The 15,345-nt window shown below is 41.3% G+C and overlaps 1 protein-coding gene across 1 annotated transcript in view; it reads left to right on the top strand.

Annotated features, from left to right (window-relative positions):
* The window catches only part of CNTNAP4 (contactin associated protein family member 4), a 292,850-nt gene that overhangs the window by 78,093 nt on the left and 199,412 nt on the right, over positions 1-15,345 (top strand). Inside the window, exon 2 of the mRNA XM_083187307.1 lies at positions 3,967-4,077. Within this exon, the coding sequence (XP_083043433.1) occupies positions 3,967-4,077 (111 nt within the window). The remainder of the gene's footprint in view (positions 1-3,966; positions 4,078-15,345) is intronic.

The following is a 15,345-nucleotide window of genomic DNA, read 5'->3' as shown; positions in this document are numbered from 1 at the left end:
TTAAAAGATAGGTGCTCTGAATCTTACAACTTGATTCCAAAATAATTCAAACTGTTTAAACTTTACATTTAAATCTAAAGCTGGTCATACACCTAAATTATTATCTGGCTGGTTGGAACAAAAATCTGGTAACTTATGGGAAAAAATGACAATTGACAAAAAAAGGGATTCAGATGTTACCAGATTTTTGTTCCAACCAATCAGATTGGACAATCGATCTTTACATGTATGGTAAGCTTAAAGGTTAGAAGCACAGTGGAGTTTGGAGCCATCGTGGGTTCAATATATACCCATACCCATCAAAAAATTCCCCTTCATTTTCCAGGACACAAATGGGATATTTAAATGAGTTCAGGGGTGAGTTTAAGAAACATCAGTTATATGCATTCATGGACCAAACATCAGTTATATGCATTCATGGACATTATGGTATCTAACATCATTTGAATGTGGTTAAAATTAAGAATAGACCCAAAATACAAATGATTATTCTTTGCTTAATAATGGTGAAACTTGGACACAGTGGGGGTTATGCAGACTTGACAATCAAAACAAAAAAAGAGAATATTTGCACATTTGCAAAACCACAATACAGTGCAGAGAGACACATGTAATACGGATGTAGACTCCTAGCTAAAACTAAAATATCAATTAAACAAATGACAATACTATTTTGTGCCTTGATCCTTTACATACAGTAGTTATATTTATTAACTTACATATTTGTCACTCTGCTTAATCCAAGGATTCCAGTGCAAGTTTGTCGATTGTCAATGAAAAACAAAATAATAATAATAAAAGTTCTAAACTTTCAGCATTTTGTTCCTATACTGAATGTGACCAAGGCATGTGTTATACCTCAACATACTAGATGTATGGATCTATGTTTTATATAGGCATGTTACACATACTGCTCAGTTTGCAGTGAAACAAAGTGTAGTTATTCAGGAAAAATCTGCATCCATCCATGCACACATAGGGCCTCATTCAGATCACTTTGGTACTGCGTGCATTCACACGCAGTACCGATGTTGCGTGTCTGCGCATGTGCAGGCGGGTATCTGCGCATGTGCAGGCGTATGGTGCGGGCACCCACGGCGACCTTTTGGTTCGCCGGGTGCACGCACCCATGGCGGCGTGGGGGGGGGGAGTGGGCGGGGAGCGCCGGGCTGCCCCATTGCCATATGGGAACGCCCAGCGTTCCATGGGCGTTTCCATGGGAACGCTGGGCGTTCTCATGGTAATGAGGCAGTGACGCGGGTGTGGGGGGCGGGTAGCTGACATAACCAGATGTCAGCTGCCCGCCCATATCCACGCCAGTGTGCACGCAAATGTAAGTGACTGAAAAGTCACTTTTATAGGCGTGCACGCTAAACATCATTCGATGGTCGGTGACCATAAAAAGATGTGGGCAGTTACCCGAGCCGGGCGGGGTTTGGTGGACACGCAAGGCTGCGAATTTGCAGCCTTGCGAATCAACCTGAATAACCCCCATACATTCAGGGGTGAGGACACATAAGCATAATGGACTTCATTCTGAGTTGGACATAAACGCAACTTGCTGTTGAGCTTCTTTTTTTCCATTATCATATACTTGTGAACCCTTTCAACAAGGAAGGCAAATGAGTAGTTTGTTGTGGGGATGCAAATTGCAAGCTGCATGTAGGCCTGTTTGGAGGAACAGGACTTGCGGCTTCCAAAACCCGGTTGCAAGTTGCCACAGGCTATGGGCCTGATTCAGAGCTGATGGCTACTGCACAAATATACATATTAATTCACAACTTTGCAAATGTGCATAACTCTTGACTTTTCCACAACTTTGTGACAGACGTTAACGTTGATGTTAAACAATCACCAGGGAAATGCCTGGGCACAATGTTTATTCTGGACACTCCCAGAATACATAAGGGAAGGAACAAGAATTTGCTAACTAAACAAAGTTGGCTACATTTTGGGGGTATTCTATCGCAACCAGACTACGCTCGCATCCCGACCAATGGTCGGGCTGTGCGCATGCACATTTCTGCACATGTGCATGCACTGGGTGCATGCACCCACTGCAAATAGTAGGATTGCTGGGTGCAGGCACCCAGGACAGTGGGCGGGGGCAGAGATTGGCATGGGGCTCATGGGAATGCCCATCATTTCATAGGCGTTCCCATGAGAATGTTGAGCATTCTCATGGTAATGAGGTCTTGACACAGGTAGGGGGCGGACAGCTGACATCACTGGATGTCAGCTGCCTGCCCATTTCCTCCCGAGGGTGCACGTATATGTAAGGATGCCTCAGAACAACCTTACATATGCGCTGGCCTTCCACATCATTTGATGGTCGCCAACCATCGAATGATGTGGATGTTCCCTGCAGCATGCAAATGGATGTTTATGTTAAACATTTAAACATCCATTTGCAGCCTGTGCATGGGAACACACGCTGCAAGGGGGGGGGGGGGGCAGGTGGCACGGTGGGGCAGCCTTGTGAATCAACCAGAATAACCCCTTTGTGTATGTGGCGTACTCAGAATATTCACATAAAGTGCCATGTATTTTATATGCGTAGAAGTGGAGAAATAACTAAACCTAGGGAATCAAGGAATTAGATTCAGATAAATGCATCGCCATTATAAGTACACAGTTATATTACAGTCTTACTGACAACACTATTAGCAACCACCATTTGTGCTTTTATCTAATTTTACATAGTAATCCCTTGCTTGCTCTGGATACATAAAAAAATTAGCAACTAATTTAAATGATGCACTTTTATTAATTATTTATGGAGTATGACATTTGCATTACATTTTTGCATTAGATAACATATTATAGAATAAACTGTACAGCATTGAGATATATATTATCATCAGTAAGTCTGCTCGAAGCTAAGACACACAGACAATAGAGATATATATATTATAGATACATGGATAGTACAAGCAGATTTGTAGGACTTATATGATTACACTTTATTTATAAGGCACCACAAGGCGGTCCATAGTGCTGTACATAAGGCAACAGAACAGTCAGGAATGTGGGCACTAACCAATCCAATAAAAACAGATTTTTAATGATTCATCAATTAACGCATATAGATGTACAGATGGAGCCGCTCTCTTAGTTTCACCAACATGCCAACCACTGGTATCTGGTGGCTGGTGCGCCTGCAGACATGAACGCACAAATGTCTTACACGCACGTGCCTCCATTGTGGAGAATGGGGCGTGCAAGCGTCTCCAACGTTCATGTGCCCCATTCGCCGGCGGGGGATTGCGATTGGTGCGCTGGGAGCCACTCAGATAAGAGTGGCTCCATCTGTAGCCGTGCTCATCTACAAGAAGAACAAGAAGCTGATGTTCGTACTTGTGTAACAAAATCCATGTAGGTACAGGGGTTCTGATTGGAGCCTGTTTCTGTAGGGTGTTTGAAGTGAAGTAGATTACTTGACTTCTTTGGAAGCAGTCAGTGCTATATTGTATATCCTGCTTATGAAAACACATGTGTTGACAGCCATTGCCTGGGAGAGATTATACAGATCTGTGGAGTATAGCCTATAGAGTACAGTATTTACCTCTATCTGAATCCCTTTGCCAGTAAATTCTGCAGATTTTAGGCTACAAATAGAAGGCTAATGCCATCAGAAAATGCTTCACATTCCAGAACATGGTAAATTTGGTATTGAAGCAGCCCATATAGTAACCTCTCTGCTGCATTGACACTAGCACCTACAGTCCAAACATTTGGGTGATATTTAACATCTGTAGTTATTTTGAGGGGATATACCACAAATACTGTATGTTTTGATAACTAGGTACCTTTGTGCCAGCTTTGTATCAGAAGAATTGTGAGTTATTCTTATGTCATTGTGAATCTGTGTTCTCCTCTGTTGACTTTTTATATTTTCCATTTCATATATGCAGGGAGGTTCTAAATTAATATATTAATCAGCAGTGTTCTCCCTTTTCTACATAGATGAATGTGATGGTCCACTGGCATCTTCTCTGCCACCGTCCTCCTTCAGCAGCTCATCAGAACTTTCTCTTACTCATAGTGCAGGCTTTGCTAGGCTAAATCGGAGAGATGGTAAGTTTCTGTTATTTATATTTCTCTCTTTTTTCTGTTAATCTTATATGTTGAAAGCTTAAAATGAAAAGGGCAAGATAATGAGAGATACATTAAAGTATATAAATATGTTGCTAACAGCTATGCACTACTGAATAGACAAGGTTCTGTAAATGTTTTTGTAAACTTAAATGTAGACCGTGTAACCTGCAAAGAATGTGATGTTGGAATTTCTGACTCTCGTTTGACCTATAGTATATAGTATAGTATAGAAAGGATTTTTTGAAGAAAGTTTGAGTTTGAGTATGTATATTTATAATATATAAGTGTTAACGCAAAAAGAATGCATTCCAGGAGAATATTTTCCTAATAATCTGAACACGTGTCCTGTTATGCCTGGATTTGGAAAACTGTATGAAGCAGTGTTTGTTTCAAGGTTACACTTTTATTTACTATTATTTATAAATTAAATTGAAATAACTAAGGTACTAATTCAGTCACCTGCTTTCAAATTTAGCTAGCCTTAAAAGCAGGACCATTAGTAAACCTTGAGGTAGGAAACACTGGTGTAGAGGATAGCAGAGCAGAAAAGTTAATAAGTTGGACCATTAATTTAGTGTGTATTCATAGGTTATAATTTGTAGCCAGATATGAAAGCGTGTCCAGTTCTGCTAAAATAAAGCCGCCCTTCCCCTACCCATAATATTGGTAACAAACCAAGCACATACTGTATGGTTAAATGCAATGGTGGCACTCTACATCCCAACAAGCACGCCAGCCATTGCGTATTAGTACAAGCTGGACCTTATTGAACTTGGAGCTATACATTAGCTAAAATAAAAAAATGTAAAGACATACACAAAGGTTTCAATACAATGTTACAGACACTTTAAAACATATATTTACAACTTTTTAATGCTAATCTTTTATATCTAATTTAGAAACAATCTTTAGCTAAAGAAATCATGTTATAAAAAAACGTAATTTGATAACTTCTCCTTTTACAGTCTTGCTGTAAAATTATATTTTTGTTAATTGTCCAAAGGGACTTGTTCTTCTCAGCCAATCAGATGGAACTAGCATGGAAAACAACTAGGGTTGTTTTAGGATACAATGTAATGGTATTAAGTGAAATTCCTAGGAGAAAGTTTGCCTCAAATAACAATCTGCAGATGGTGGACTATTAACTCTAAAATCTCCCAGAACTTCTCTGGGGATAGAGCTTTAAACTTTGCAGCTCCGACTATATGGAACTTTTTTCGCTGCAGAGTATGAGAGGCACCACTGTTGAATTCTTCAAAAATATAAAAAAATAGACTCAAGACTTTCCTGTTCCCTCAAGCATTTCACTAATACCCACTGTTAAGCTTGCTTTTTATGTGCTGTAAAGGCAAGTGTAAAGCTCTCTGAGTTCTACAGTATTTGGAGAAAAGTGCTACAGGTATATACTATAACTAACATTATATTTTATTATTATTATTATTATTATTATTATTATTATTAAATGCTGCTCATTTTATTTGTATTCTTTCAGGGTATTTGTGAAATTTCATCCAACAGATCTCTTAATGTATTATTAGCACAATTTAGAAAAATTCTAGTTATTTGTATAGGCTTTAAAACAAAAATCATACCATAGTTTTGTCATTGCCTAAAGTTACAGCAAGAAGTAAATAAAAATAACGTCCTTCAAGACAGAACATGCTCGTTATTGTGTATGAGATGGAGGTACACCATTCAGTCTTATTAAAAGACTTGGAAGAAATAAACAAGCTGAAATAAGTGTGCAATGAAATCCCATTGCTGCTAATGCTGTGTAGACAGAGTAAACATCCCAATATTACTCAAAATAGACAGAAGTGCATAAGTGAAAGTAAACATAGACAAAAGCGCTCTTGGAGTAACCAATAAAGGATGAGTGTAAATAATGGAAAAAAAATGTCACCAAGATAAATCCTGAAAAGTCCTTAGGACTCAGTCCTTGAGATTCAAATTCTGTGTTGCAGCGTAGATGATCAGATCTTTGTAAATGATCTCCCACAGCACATGTGAGTGTTGTGGTATGCAAGATAAGGGACAAAAAAAATGCTTAACGCATTTTGGAACAAGTTCCTTCATCAAAAGCATGGAATCAAATGAGCAATGTCCGAAATTTAAACCAAATAATGATAGTCCAAACACGTGTAAACAATGCACCATTGAATGGCATCGGTATCCCACTGCGCATGTGCAGTTAGGAGGAAACAAGATGGGCATGCATGTTACGGCAACCGGAAACTCCATGTAATGCGTTTAACTTGTGATCCACCTGTGCATCACAAGTGAAACGCATGCTGAATTAGGGCTTCCCCTTCTCCCTGTTGCGCAGCTCAATGTTAACGTGACTGAGAGCAGTGGGTGCCATGTCCTTTGTGTCTGGTTGTAAAAGCAGTTGCCGTGCATTAGTGTTCATTACCCACCACTGCGCCACAGTGCCATACCATATCTGCCACTGTTACTGTAATTCCAGTTCACTGCTCAATATTTATGTCCAAGACACACATCCAAACCATTGTTGTTTTCTGATCCCTATTTGTTTTGTGTTTTTTGCTTTGCTTTGTTGTATTCATTTTGTTTTGATTTTTTTATTTCGCATTTGAATTCCCCAACTCAAGTTTCATCATTTATTATTGTTTGCAAGAAATTGCTATTTTGTTATACAAACATATATTGTTTTCTTTGTAGCATGCACATACTGTAAGGAAGCATTATACACATGCCATAATGACATATATAAAGACACATAGAGGTTAACAGTGCTTTTCACAGCAACCATATGATTTACAGTATGACACAAGGAGAACAAACCTTGCTTTTAGAAGCAGTAGCTGATCAAGCTGAAGACTTTAATTACTAGTACGCAGGTTACCCATCAAAGCATGCTTGATTTTATACACCTGTGATGACTGGCCACAAATCAGAATATTACTTTTCATATAATAATAAAAAAGCGCCAGATACAATCATAGCCAGATTAAGGTGGAGGATGCAGGAAAACTGTACCTTGGGCCCCCCTCTCAGGGGTCCCCTTGGCCAGAGCACAGTGACATCACTAGTTCTTCTGATTGATTAACCACAGAGTGGGTTAAAAAAATGGCTACTGAGCGTGAACCAGGGCTTCGTGGAAGCCCACATCTATGGAGTGAGCAATGGCATAGGTTCTAGGTGTCTAAGGGGAATGCTGAAGGTGCATCTCATTATGCTGACAATGGCACAGACTCTGCAATGATCAACCCGCAGCTTCAGTCCCACTTCAGTACAACTGCTGTGAAAATGGAAGCTGAGCACCTGGCAGTAGCTGACAGGATTGTTCACTGTCACCTCCCCGAAAGTCCAGCTATGGAGCCATGGCTGCTGAGGAAGCCATAAACCCCTGCAAGCTGGGCAGATCACCTGCTTTGCATCAAATAAACGATTAGCCAAGAGTCTCCTATTTCATATGGTACTGGTCTCCAGTCTCTAGGACACCGAGAACCAGAGATATCAGGGTGCCAAGTGGACACATATTCCCCACAGACAATGAGCCCTTTAATTCACCATGGTTTCTGATGCTTACTGTCAAGGCCGCATTAGCATGAGAATGCCTATCGTTCTCATGGGAACGTCCATGAAATGCTGGGCTTTCCCATATGCTAATGGGATAGCCCACACTCCCCCTGCCCTCTGCCCGCAAGGATGGGTGCGTGCCTCCCGTGAGCAGTTTGTTTGCCATGGGCGCACGCACCCAGCACATGCACAGAAATGCACAAAGTGCAAACATTGGTCCCGATGCGAACACACGCAGATTTTCGAATGGACAAGAATAAGGTCCCAAGTTCCCTGCAGCACAGATTTCAAGGTCAAGGGAGCAGTCAATGGGGTGAACAGCAGGGCTGGCAGGTCGTGCCATGTATAGAATATTTCGCCAACAAAATTTAACAACAAAATTTACAATCTGCCATAAATATTCATCAATATCCTTAATAACGTCTCTTTTCCAACGTAAACATTCCTATTTCAGCTAATCTGTTTTCATATCTTAATGACTTCAACCCTCTTATTAGCTTGGTTGCCCTTTTATGGACTTTTTACAGTTCTTTGATGTCCTTTTTGTAGTTAGGAGCCCATAATTGTACTCCAAATTCTAGATGAGGTTTAACAAGTGTTTTGTACAGTGGCATCATTATTTTGGTGTCCCTAACTTCCATGACCCATTTTATACAGGCTAGTAAGCCTGTCATCCCCTTTATATTGAGGAAATATCCTGACATTATGATGTCTCATCCAATGGCATACCTCCCAACTTTTGAAGTTGGGAGGTCGGGACGTTCGCGCGGCTTCGGCGCGCGCGCGCTCCCGAAAAGGGGGCGCGGCCTCAAGAAAAGGGGGCGTGGCCTCACGGGGTGCCGCGAACTCCGGCCACGCCCCGTTTTTGCTGCTCGTCGGCGCTGAATAGACGCTGTGCGCATGCGCACAGCGTCTATTCTCGGCAAGCTGGGGGGGCTCCCAACTGTCCCCCCCACCACGGGACAATGGCGGCCCCGGGCGGGACGCGGGAACGTCCCCGAATATCGGGACGTTCCCGCGGAAAGCGTGACAGTTGGGAGGTATGCCAATGGGCTTCGCATATAAGTAACTGTCTAAAGAAGGAACTGCTGCAACACTGCGACACAGCCAGCAAGGACTGCCCCATCAGCCCCCAGTCACAGCCAGTGGCAGATTCTAAAGTACAAAAAAATAAGCTAAACCTTTATTGTAGGTGAAAGCAGGGATGGTGGTATAACATATACCATAAACGGAGTGGAAGGATTATGATGGGTATAAAATTAGGTGTGTAATCTGCATATAACATATATGGGGTGATTGGGATAGATAGACATCAGAATTCACGCTATGAAAGTATGTGGAGAGATGGTGGTTGTCTGCAAGAGGGGTAGGTTAAGATATTTTCTTTCATTAATGCCTGTGACTGGGTGGGTAGAGGCCTCAGGGTATTGCTTTGCCCGGGGCCTACACTACTGTTAAGACAGCTCTGCTTCAAGCATTTAAGGTGGGAAGACTTCCTGTGAGGTATCCATATTGTAGTATTATTATTTCCCTCTTTATTCATTCTACACTGTGATCTTCCAGTCATTTTTGTAGGGTAACCATTTACCGCACAGTGCTCAACTTTCTCCATTTATTGACTGTTTGTCTTAAGGCCCATACACACTTGCCGATTTTCAGCTAAAAATCGCTCAAAACAGCAGTTTTGAGCGATTTTCAGCTGAAAATCTCCTAGTGTGTATGTCCCCCAGATTGCCGACTAGCGATGATGCACGCTCCCGCATCATCGCTAGCAAGATGGTTCATCTGCTGGTTTTACCAGCAAATGTAGCGATGATGGATGGTTTACCATCCATCATCGCTGTGTGTGTACGCTGCCGGGCTGAAAGATTAACCACTTTCAGCCCGGCGGACCGCCCCGCTGCCTCGCACCACCCCCCGCCCCCGCCTGTCATAATACTCACCCTATCCAAGTGCTGCTGCGCCGACTCTATGCATCCTGCTCCGAGTCCCTGCCTGTCTGCTTGTCCCGCCGTCCTGCTCACCACGGAGCACTTCTCCCTCACCCGGCAATACTCTCTGCTGGCCCCGCCCCCCCTGCTATGCTTAACACAGAGCACTGAGAGCAGGGGGCACTGCTGGCCACCAATGTTTTATGTTTAAAGCAGTAATATATACATTGCTGGCATATGCCAGCAATGTATATATTGCTGGAACCACTGGGCACCAATGTTACATTTTTAAGGCAGTAATATATACATTGCTGGCATATGCCAGCAATGTATATATTGCTAGCACCACTGGGCACCAATGTTACATTTTTAAGGCAGTAATATATACATTGCTGGCATATGCCAGCAATGTATATATTGCTGGCACCACTTGCCACCAATGTAACGTTACTTATAAGCCAGTAATATATACATTGCTGGCACAGGCCAGCAATGTATATATTATTGGCACCACTGGGCACCAATGATTATTAATTTGCTTGCTGCCCACAAATAATTATGAATTAGCCAGTAATATATACATTGCTGGCACATGCCAGCAATGTATATTTTAGTGGCATCACTGCCCACCAATGTTACTTACAAGCCAGTAATATATACATTGTTGACACAGGCCAGCAATGTATATATTATGGGCACCACTGCCCACCAGGGTTAAAGTGAGCAGGAACTGGGCGGAACTGCGTTCCATCAGTTTTATTTTGGAGGTGGAATGGTTCCGCCTCCGTCCGCATCGCTAAACAGCTGACAGCCGGGCAGAGCGGTGGGAAATCTGGATGTCTCAGAGCAGGTCCATCCGTCCGTGGCGTAGCTATTTTAAAATTATGTGCCAACTCACAGCTCGTGAGCCAATCAGAGCTCGCGGGACGGCAACAAATGAGGAGCTGCCGGGCCGCGAGCACCGATTGGTCATTTGAAATAGCCGCACCACGGACAGACGGACATCCGGGTTTCCCACCGCTCTGCCCTGCTGTCTCCTTTCCCACACAGTGCACACCTCTGGCACTGGGCATGTTACCCCTGGCACTGAGAATGTAATACCTGGCAATGAGCATGTATGTAAGCAGCACTTATGTGGCATAATAAAAAATGGGCATTACCATGTTTGGCATATTGTGAAATGGGCATTACCGTGTTTGGCATATAGTATAATGGACATTACGGTGTGTGTGGCATAATGTGTAATTGGCATTACTGTGTGCAATTCTGTGTCCCTGTCCCATAAAGCCATGCCCTAAAATTTTTGGCACAAAATGTTCAGTTTTTATTAGGTGTTGGCTTGTTTTGCACTGTGGGGCATCATTTGAATCAGGGGTGGTATTATGTGGCCCACATTATTCTTTTCCTGGCTGTGTGGCTGTGACATAATGGGGGGGGGGGGGGGAGAGTCAGGGAAGCGAATTTCACCACTTTAAGCACTGCTGCGCACCAATGTATAGTGATAATAGTTATTAATGTAAACACTGCTGGAGCAGACCAGCAATGTATATGAGACCACTGCCACTGGCCATCAATGTATATTTTTATGGCGTTAATGTATACACTGCCGGCGCAGGTCAACAATGTATATGTTACCACCGCCACTGCCCCCCAATGTATATTTTGTTGTGGCGGTAATGTATACATTGCTGGGGAAGGTGAATGGATTTATCCCTACGTGCACGGTGGCAAATTAAATGATAGTTGTGCACATGGGCGGGATTTTGCCCAGTCGGAGCAGAGTCAGGTAGCGTTTACCTGTTTGCTGGGCTCCGAATATACACAGCCCAGCGATCAGTTCTGAATCAGGCCCCTAGAACAGAAATGCACTGAATAAAATGGCCCCTGCTCCCACCCTTGGAATACAAACCCTGCCCATTATGTAAATAGCCTTTTATGTGAAAGATTTTCAGCAAAGTCTTTCGCCTCCTGAAAATCTCTTGCTCTTTGGGGAAAATAGCTCAGTGTGTACGCACTACTTTGGTGACAGATATATCTTTCAGAGATTTTGGCAAAGTCTTTTGAAATGAAAATCTTCAAGTGTGTATGGGCCTTTATTGTGATTTGAGGAACATAAAGTATTTTCCAGGTACTGTTGTAACCTTTTACATCTTAATACAAGTCTTAATGTTGAAGCCTGATTTCCATCAGGCAAATCTTCCTGTGAATAGCAACCTCTACATTTGTTAGTGATTTTTATAGGTCAATGAAAGGCATTGATTAGTCTCCTGGTTGTCTAACTGTTAATACCATTTAGATTTATTTAGCCATTGTCTGGGAATTCACATCCTTTTTTCATACTACACTTTAAATGTTAAAAATCTGTATTCAATATGGACAAGAAAAGTACTGCACGGTGCATGTTGTTAGATTTATCAGATTGTATTTATATTTTCTTGTGACTGAGATAAAGATAAGATCACAATGTGCATCCAATTTTTCCAGAACTCCAGGCAATTCCAAAGGATTCACATATCTATAATCCATTGACACCTGAGTAGCCTTTAAATAAATGGTTACCAAGCATACTACAGTATATTGATGTTTTATTATAAAATGACTATTACTATACAGTTGAAGTAGGTAACTACACATTTTTCTGCAGATGAGAGCTATACTACAATAATTTAAGTAATAATAAACTGTGCTACAGCAGTTGTGCTCATTCTTGAGCACGGTGAAGTAAATGTCTGTCTTTACTTCAGAATTCTCATCTTTTTTGTTTCTGAGAGGAAATACAGTATAATTATTGGTATAAGCCTTTCAGGTTTGCTGTAAATCCTTTTGAGTTAGAGTGTAATAAATAAATGCATAGTGCTTTGATAAGCCTGCTGTCTGGTTTGCAAACAGGTTACAAAGCTTTGTACTATGCCTATAAAGAACTTTTATGTTGGTTATTATAAGGCACAGTGTTACTAGCTCAATCCAATTTGCTTTTCTCCCAGACAGTTACAATCAATACTTTGTAGTACAAAGTTTTAGGTAGCGAAAGAATTGAGAGTCATTGCAGAGAAGTAGATGACGACGTGGCTGATAAAGAAAGTTACTCTACTAAAATAGTTATGGGTCCATAGAATCGACTTGAAGTCCAGGTGACAGGACAAACAGAGAAATGATCAGTATAGACCTAACCCTTTGAGTGTTAATGTTGCTGTGAGTGATCCTCAAAATATCTGCTAAAAATGACAGCATTTTTCAAAGTGACTGTTCTATTAATATAAACAAATACAAATACAGCCAAGTCAATGAATTGAAGTTTAGTTAAATATTGCACCCAAAAAACACACAGTCGCTGTGAGCGGCGCTGGCATTTTTAACAGATATTTTGAGGATCTCTCACAGCAACTTTGGCACTCAAAGGATTAATAAAAATGATTGCTTGGCAATTTGCACACCTATTTTGACAAATTCCCCTGGCACTCAAGGGTTAAATCGACCTGTGGTTAAGCATACACATTAGTTTCTTAAACTATCATCATAGTCTATAGTTCAATTTGTACTATTATTACAATTTTTTATTATATAATTACATAAATTGAGATAGGCAACAAATTATAATTTTAAAAGTGAAAGAAAATATGCCACACATGAAATCATCACGTAGGAAAATTTTAGATACTGCCCAATAAAACCTAGGGTGGAATTTACTGAGCTCAAATGGTTACGAACATGCCTATTTGTGGCCATTTGTACCTGTATATTGTCGTAAATTTGTATTTCTGGACTTTACAAAGGCCGATATATGGGCATTCATATTCCTATTCCCAGCATATTCATATTCGTACAGGTTGAGTATCCCTTATCCAATATGCTCGGGACCATTTTGGATAAGGGATTTTTCCGGTTTTTGGAATATTTTTTTTAACATAATGACCTGGTCCCCTGGTGGTGCCCAATTGGTCCCCCGGCGTCCACGGTGTCCCCGGTGTCCCCCAGTGTCCACAGCGGCCTTCAGGATCCTCTTCAGCGGTCCCAGAGGTGCATTGCGTGAGTGTGCGGGTGCATTGGTGACGTCACCGCAATGCACTCCTCACCACTGAAGAGGATCCTGAAGCCCGCCGTGGACACCAGGGAATGTGGTAAGTATGAAAAAAGTTGCAGGGGAGAAATTTTTTTTGGGGGGGGAATATTTCGGTTTTTGGATACTCAACCTCTATTTCCAAATACAAATGCAAATATATAGATAGAATACGACTACAAATCACCATTTATCCGAATGGTGATTCCATATTTATAAACCGGCTGTAAAATATGGCCGGTATAGGATCCGGAAATACGCCTGGAAAAAAAGCATATTTTTAACTGAAGCCTGCATGGATCAGTAGGATCCATGCAGGCTTCAGTATGTAAAAATGGAAAAAACTAATTCCCCTGCTACTCCTGGTCCACTTGGTACACGTAAAGTTGTTTTCTTTTTTTACTTGCCCGGGATGCTTGCATGGAACGAAGCGGACAAATCTTCGCAGGAGGCCTTAGTAAGTATTATTTCCTTCCACCCACTTGGATTCTACTGGACAAGGGGACAGAGCAGCATTGGACCAATAGAAGAGTATAGTATGTTTGATCGTAGAATGAATTAAAGTTATGCTTTTCTAGTGTCTGTGTGTTTTATTTAACTTTTTGTAATATTGTTGAGCTAAAAGTACCACTGCGCCCTTTATTGCCCCACATACTGGGACTTGTGGTTCGCCAAGTCCCTGTATGTGGTGCAGGTTCGCTGGGACTTATAGTTCCACAACACTGCACAATAGTTTTCATCAATCTTTTACACTTAAACCATTATCTAAGTGCCCACCCTCCTGGGGCACCGGGGACAGCCTCAGGCTTCAACCTGATCAGGGTTAATTCTGGAGGGGGGAGACCCCTTCATTGGGGGGTCATAACTCCACCAGGGTCCCTGTCTGGGCTGATCAGTCAGGGGATTAATGCTTTGGTCCGTTAAACTAGTACAAATAGTTTCCCCTGGCTGTGGCATTACGCTGCTGGCTGTTTGGACCCAGTGCTGATTCTTAAAATATGGGGGACCCCTACTCATTTCCCTGAGTAGATTTGATCAAATGTTACTTTTATTATGGATGAAAAGATGCATGTTTTCCGGACAATAGTTCGACAGTAAACAGGTCAACAGACCCTGCATGGTCAATAGGTAGAATATAAAAGGTTGATATATAGAAGGCAGATGGGTTTAAAAAGTTGATAGGTACATGTTGTTGAAACTAAACTGAAATTTTGGTAGATATCAATGTCACACAATACTCACACAAATTCATGTTTTCAATAACTGTTTAAATAGATTAAAATGGTAAATACAGTGACACAAAATAAATTAATAATATTGTTAACCCCTTCCCGCCGCAGCCTGTTTTTGCCTTCCTGACAGAGCCCTTTTTTTTCAAATCTGACATGTATCACTTAAGTGGGGATAACTTTTTTTTGCTTTTACTTATCCCAGTGATTTTGAGATTGTTATCTCGTGACACATTGTACTTCAAGTTAGTGGTAAATTTGGGTCGATACAGTCGGTGTTTTTTTGTGAAAAATACCAAAACGTCGTAAAAAAATGTAAAATTTAGCAATTTTCAAAATGTTAAATTTTCTGCTTGTGAGACAAATAATCATACCACTCAAAATAGTTAATAACTAACATAGACCATATGTCTACTTTATGTTTCCATCATTATTTCAACCTCCTTTTAATTTTTTTGGACACTAGGAGGCTTAAAATATGAATAGC

Source organism: Crinia signifera, chromosome 1, assembly GCF_055691185.1.
Source record: "Crinia signifera chromosome 1, ASM5569118v1, whole genome shotgun sequence".
NCBI classification, from domain to species: Eukaryota; Metazoa; Chordata; class Amphibia; order Anura; family Myobatrachidae; genus Crinia; species Crinia signifera.
Note: the sequence above shows the minus strand (reverse complement) of the source record. Positions and strands in the feature narration are given on the sequence as shown.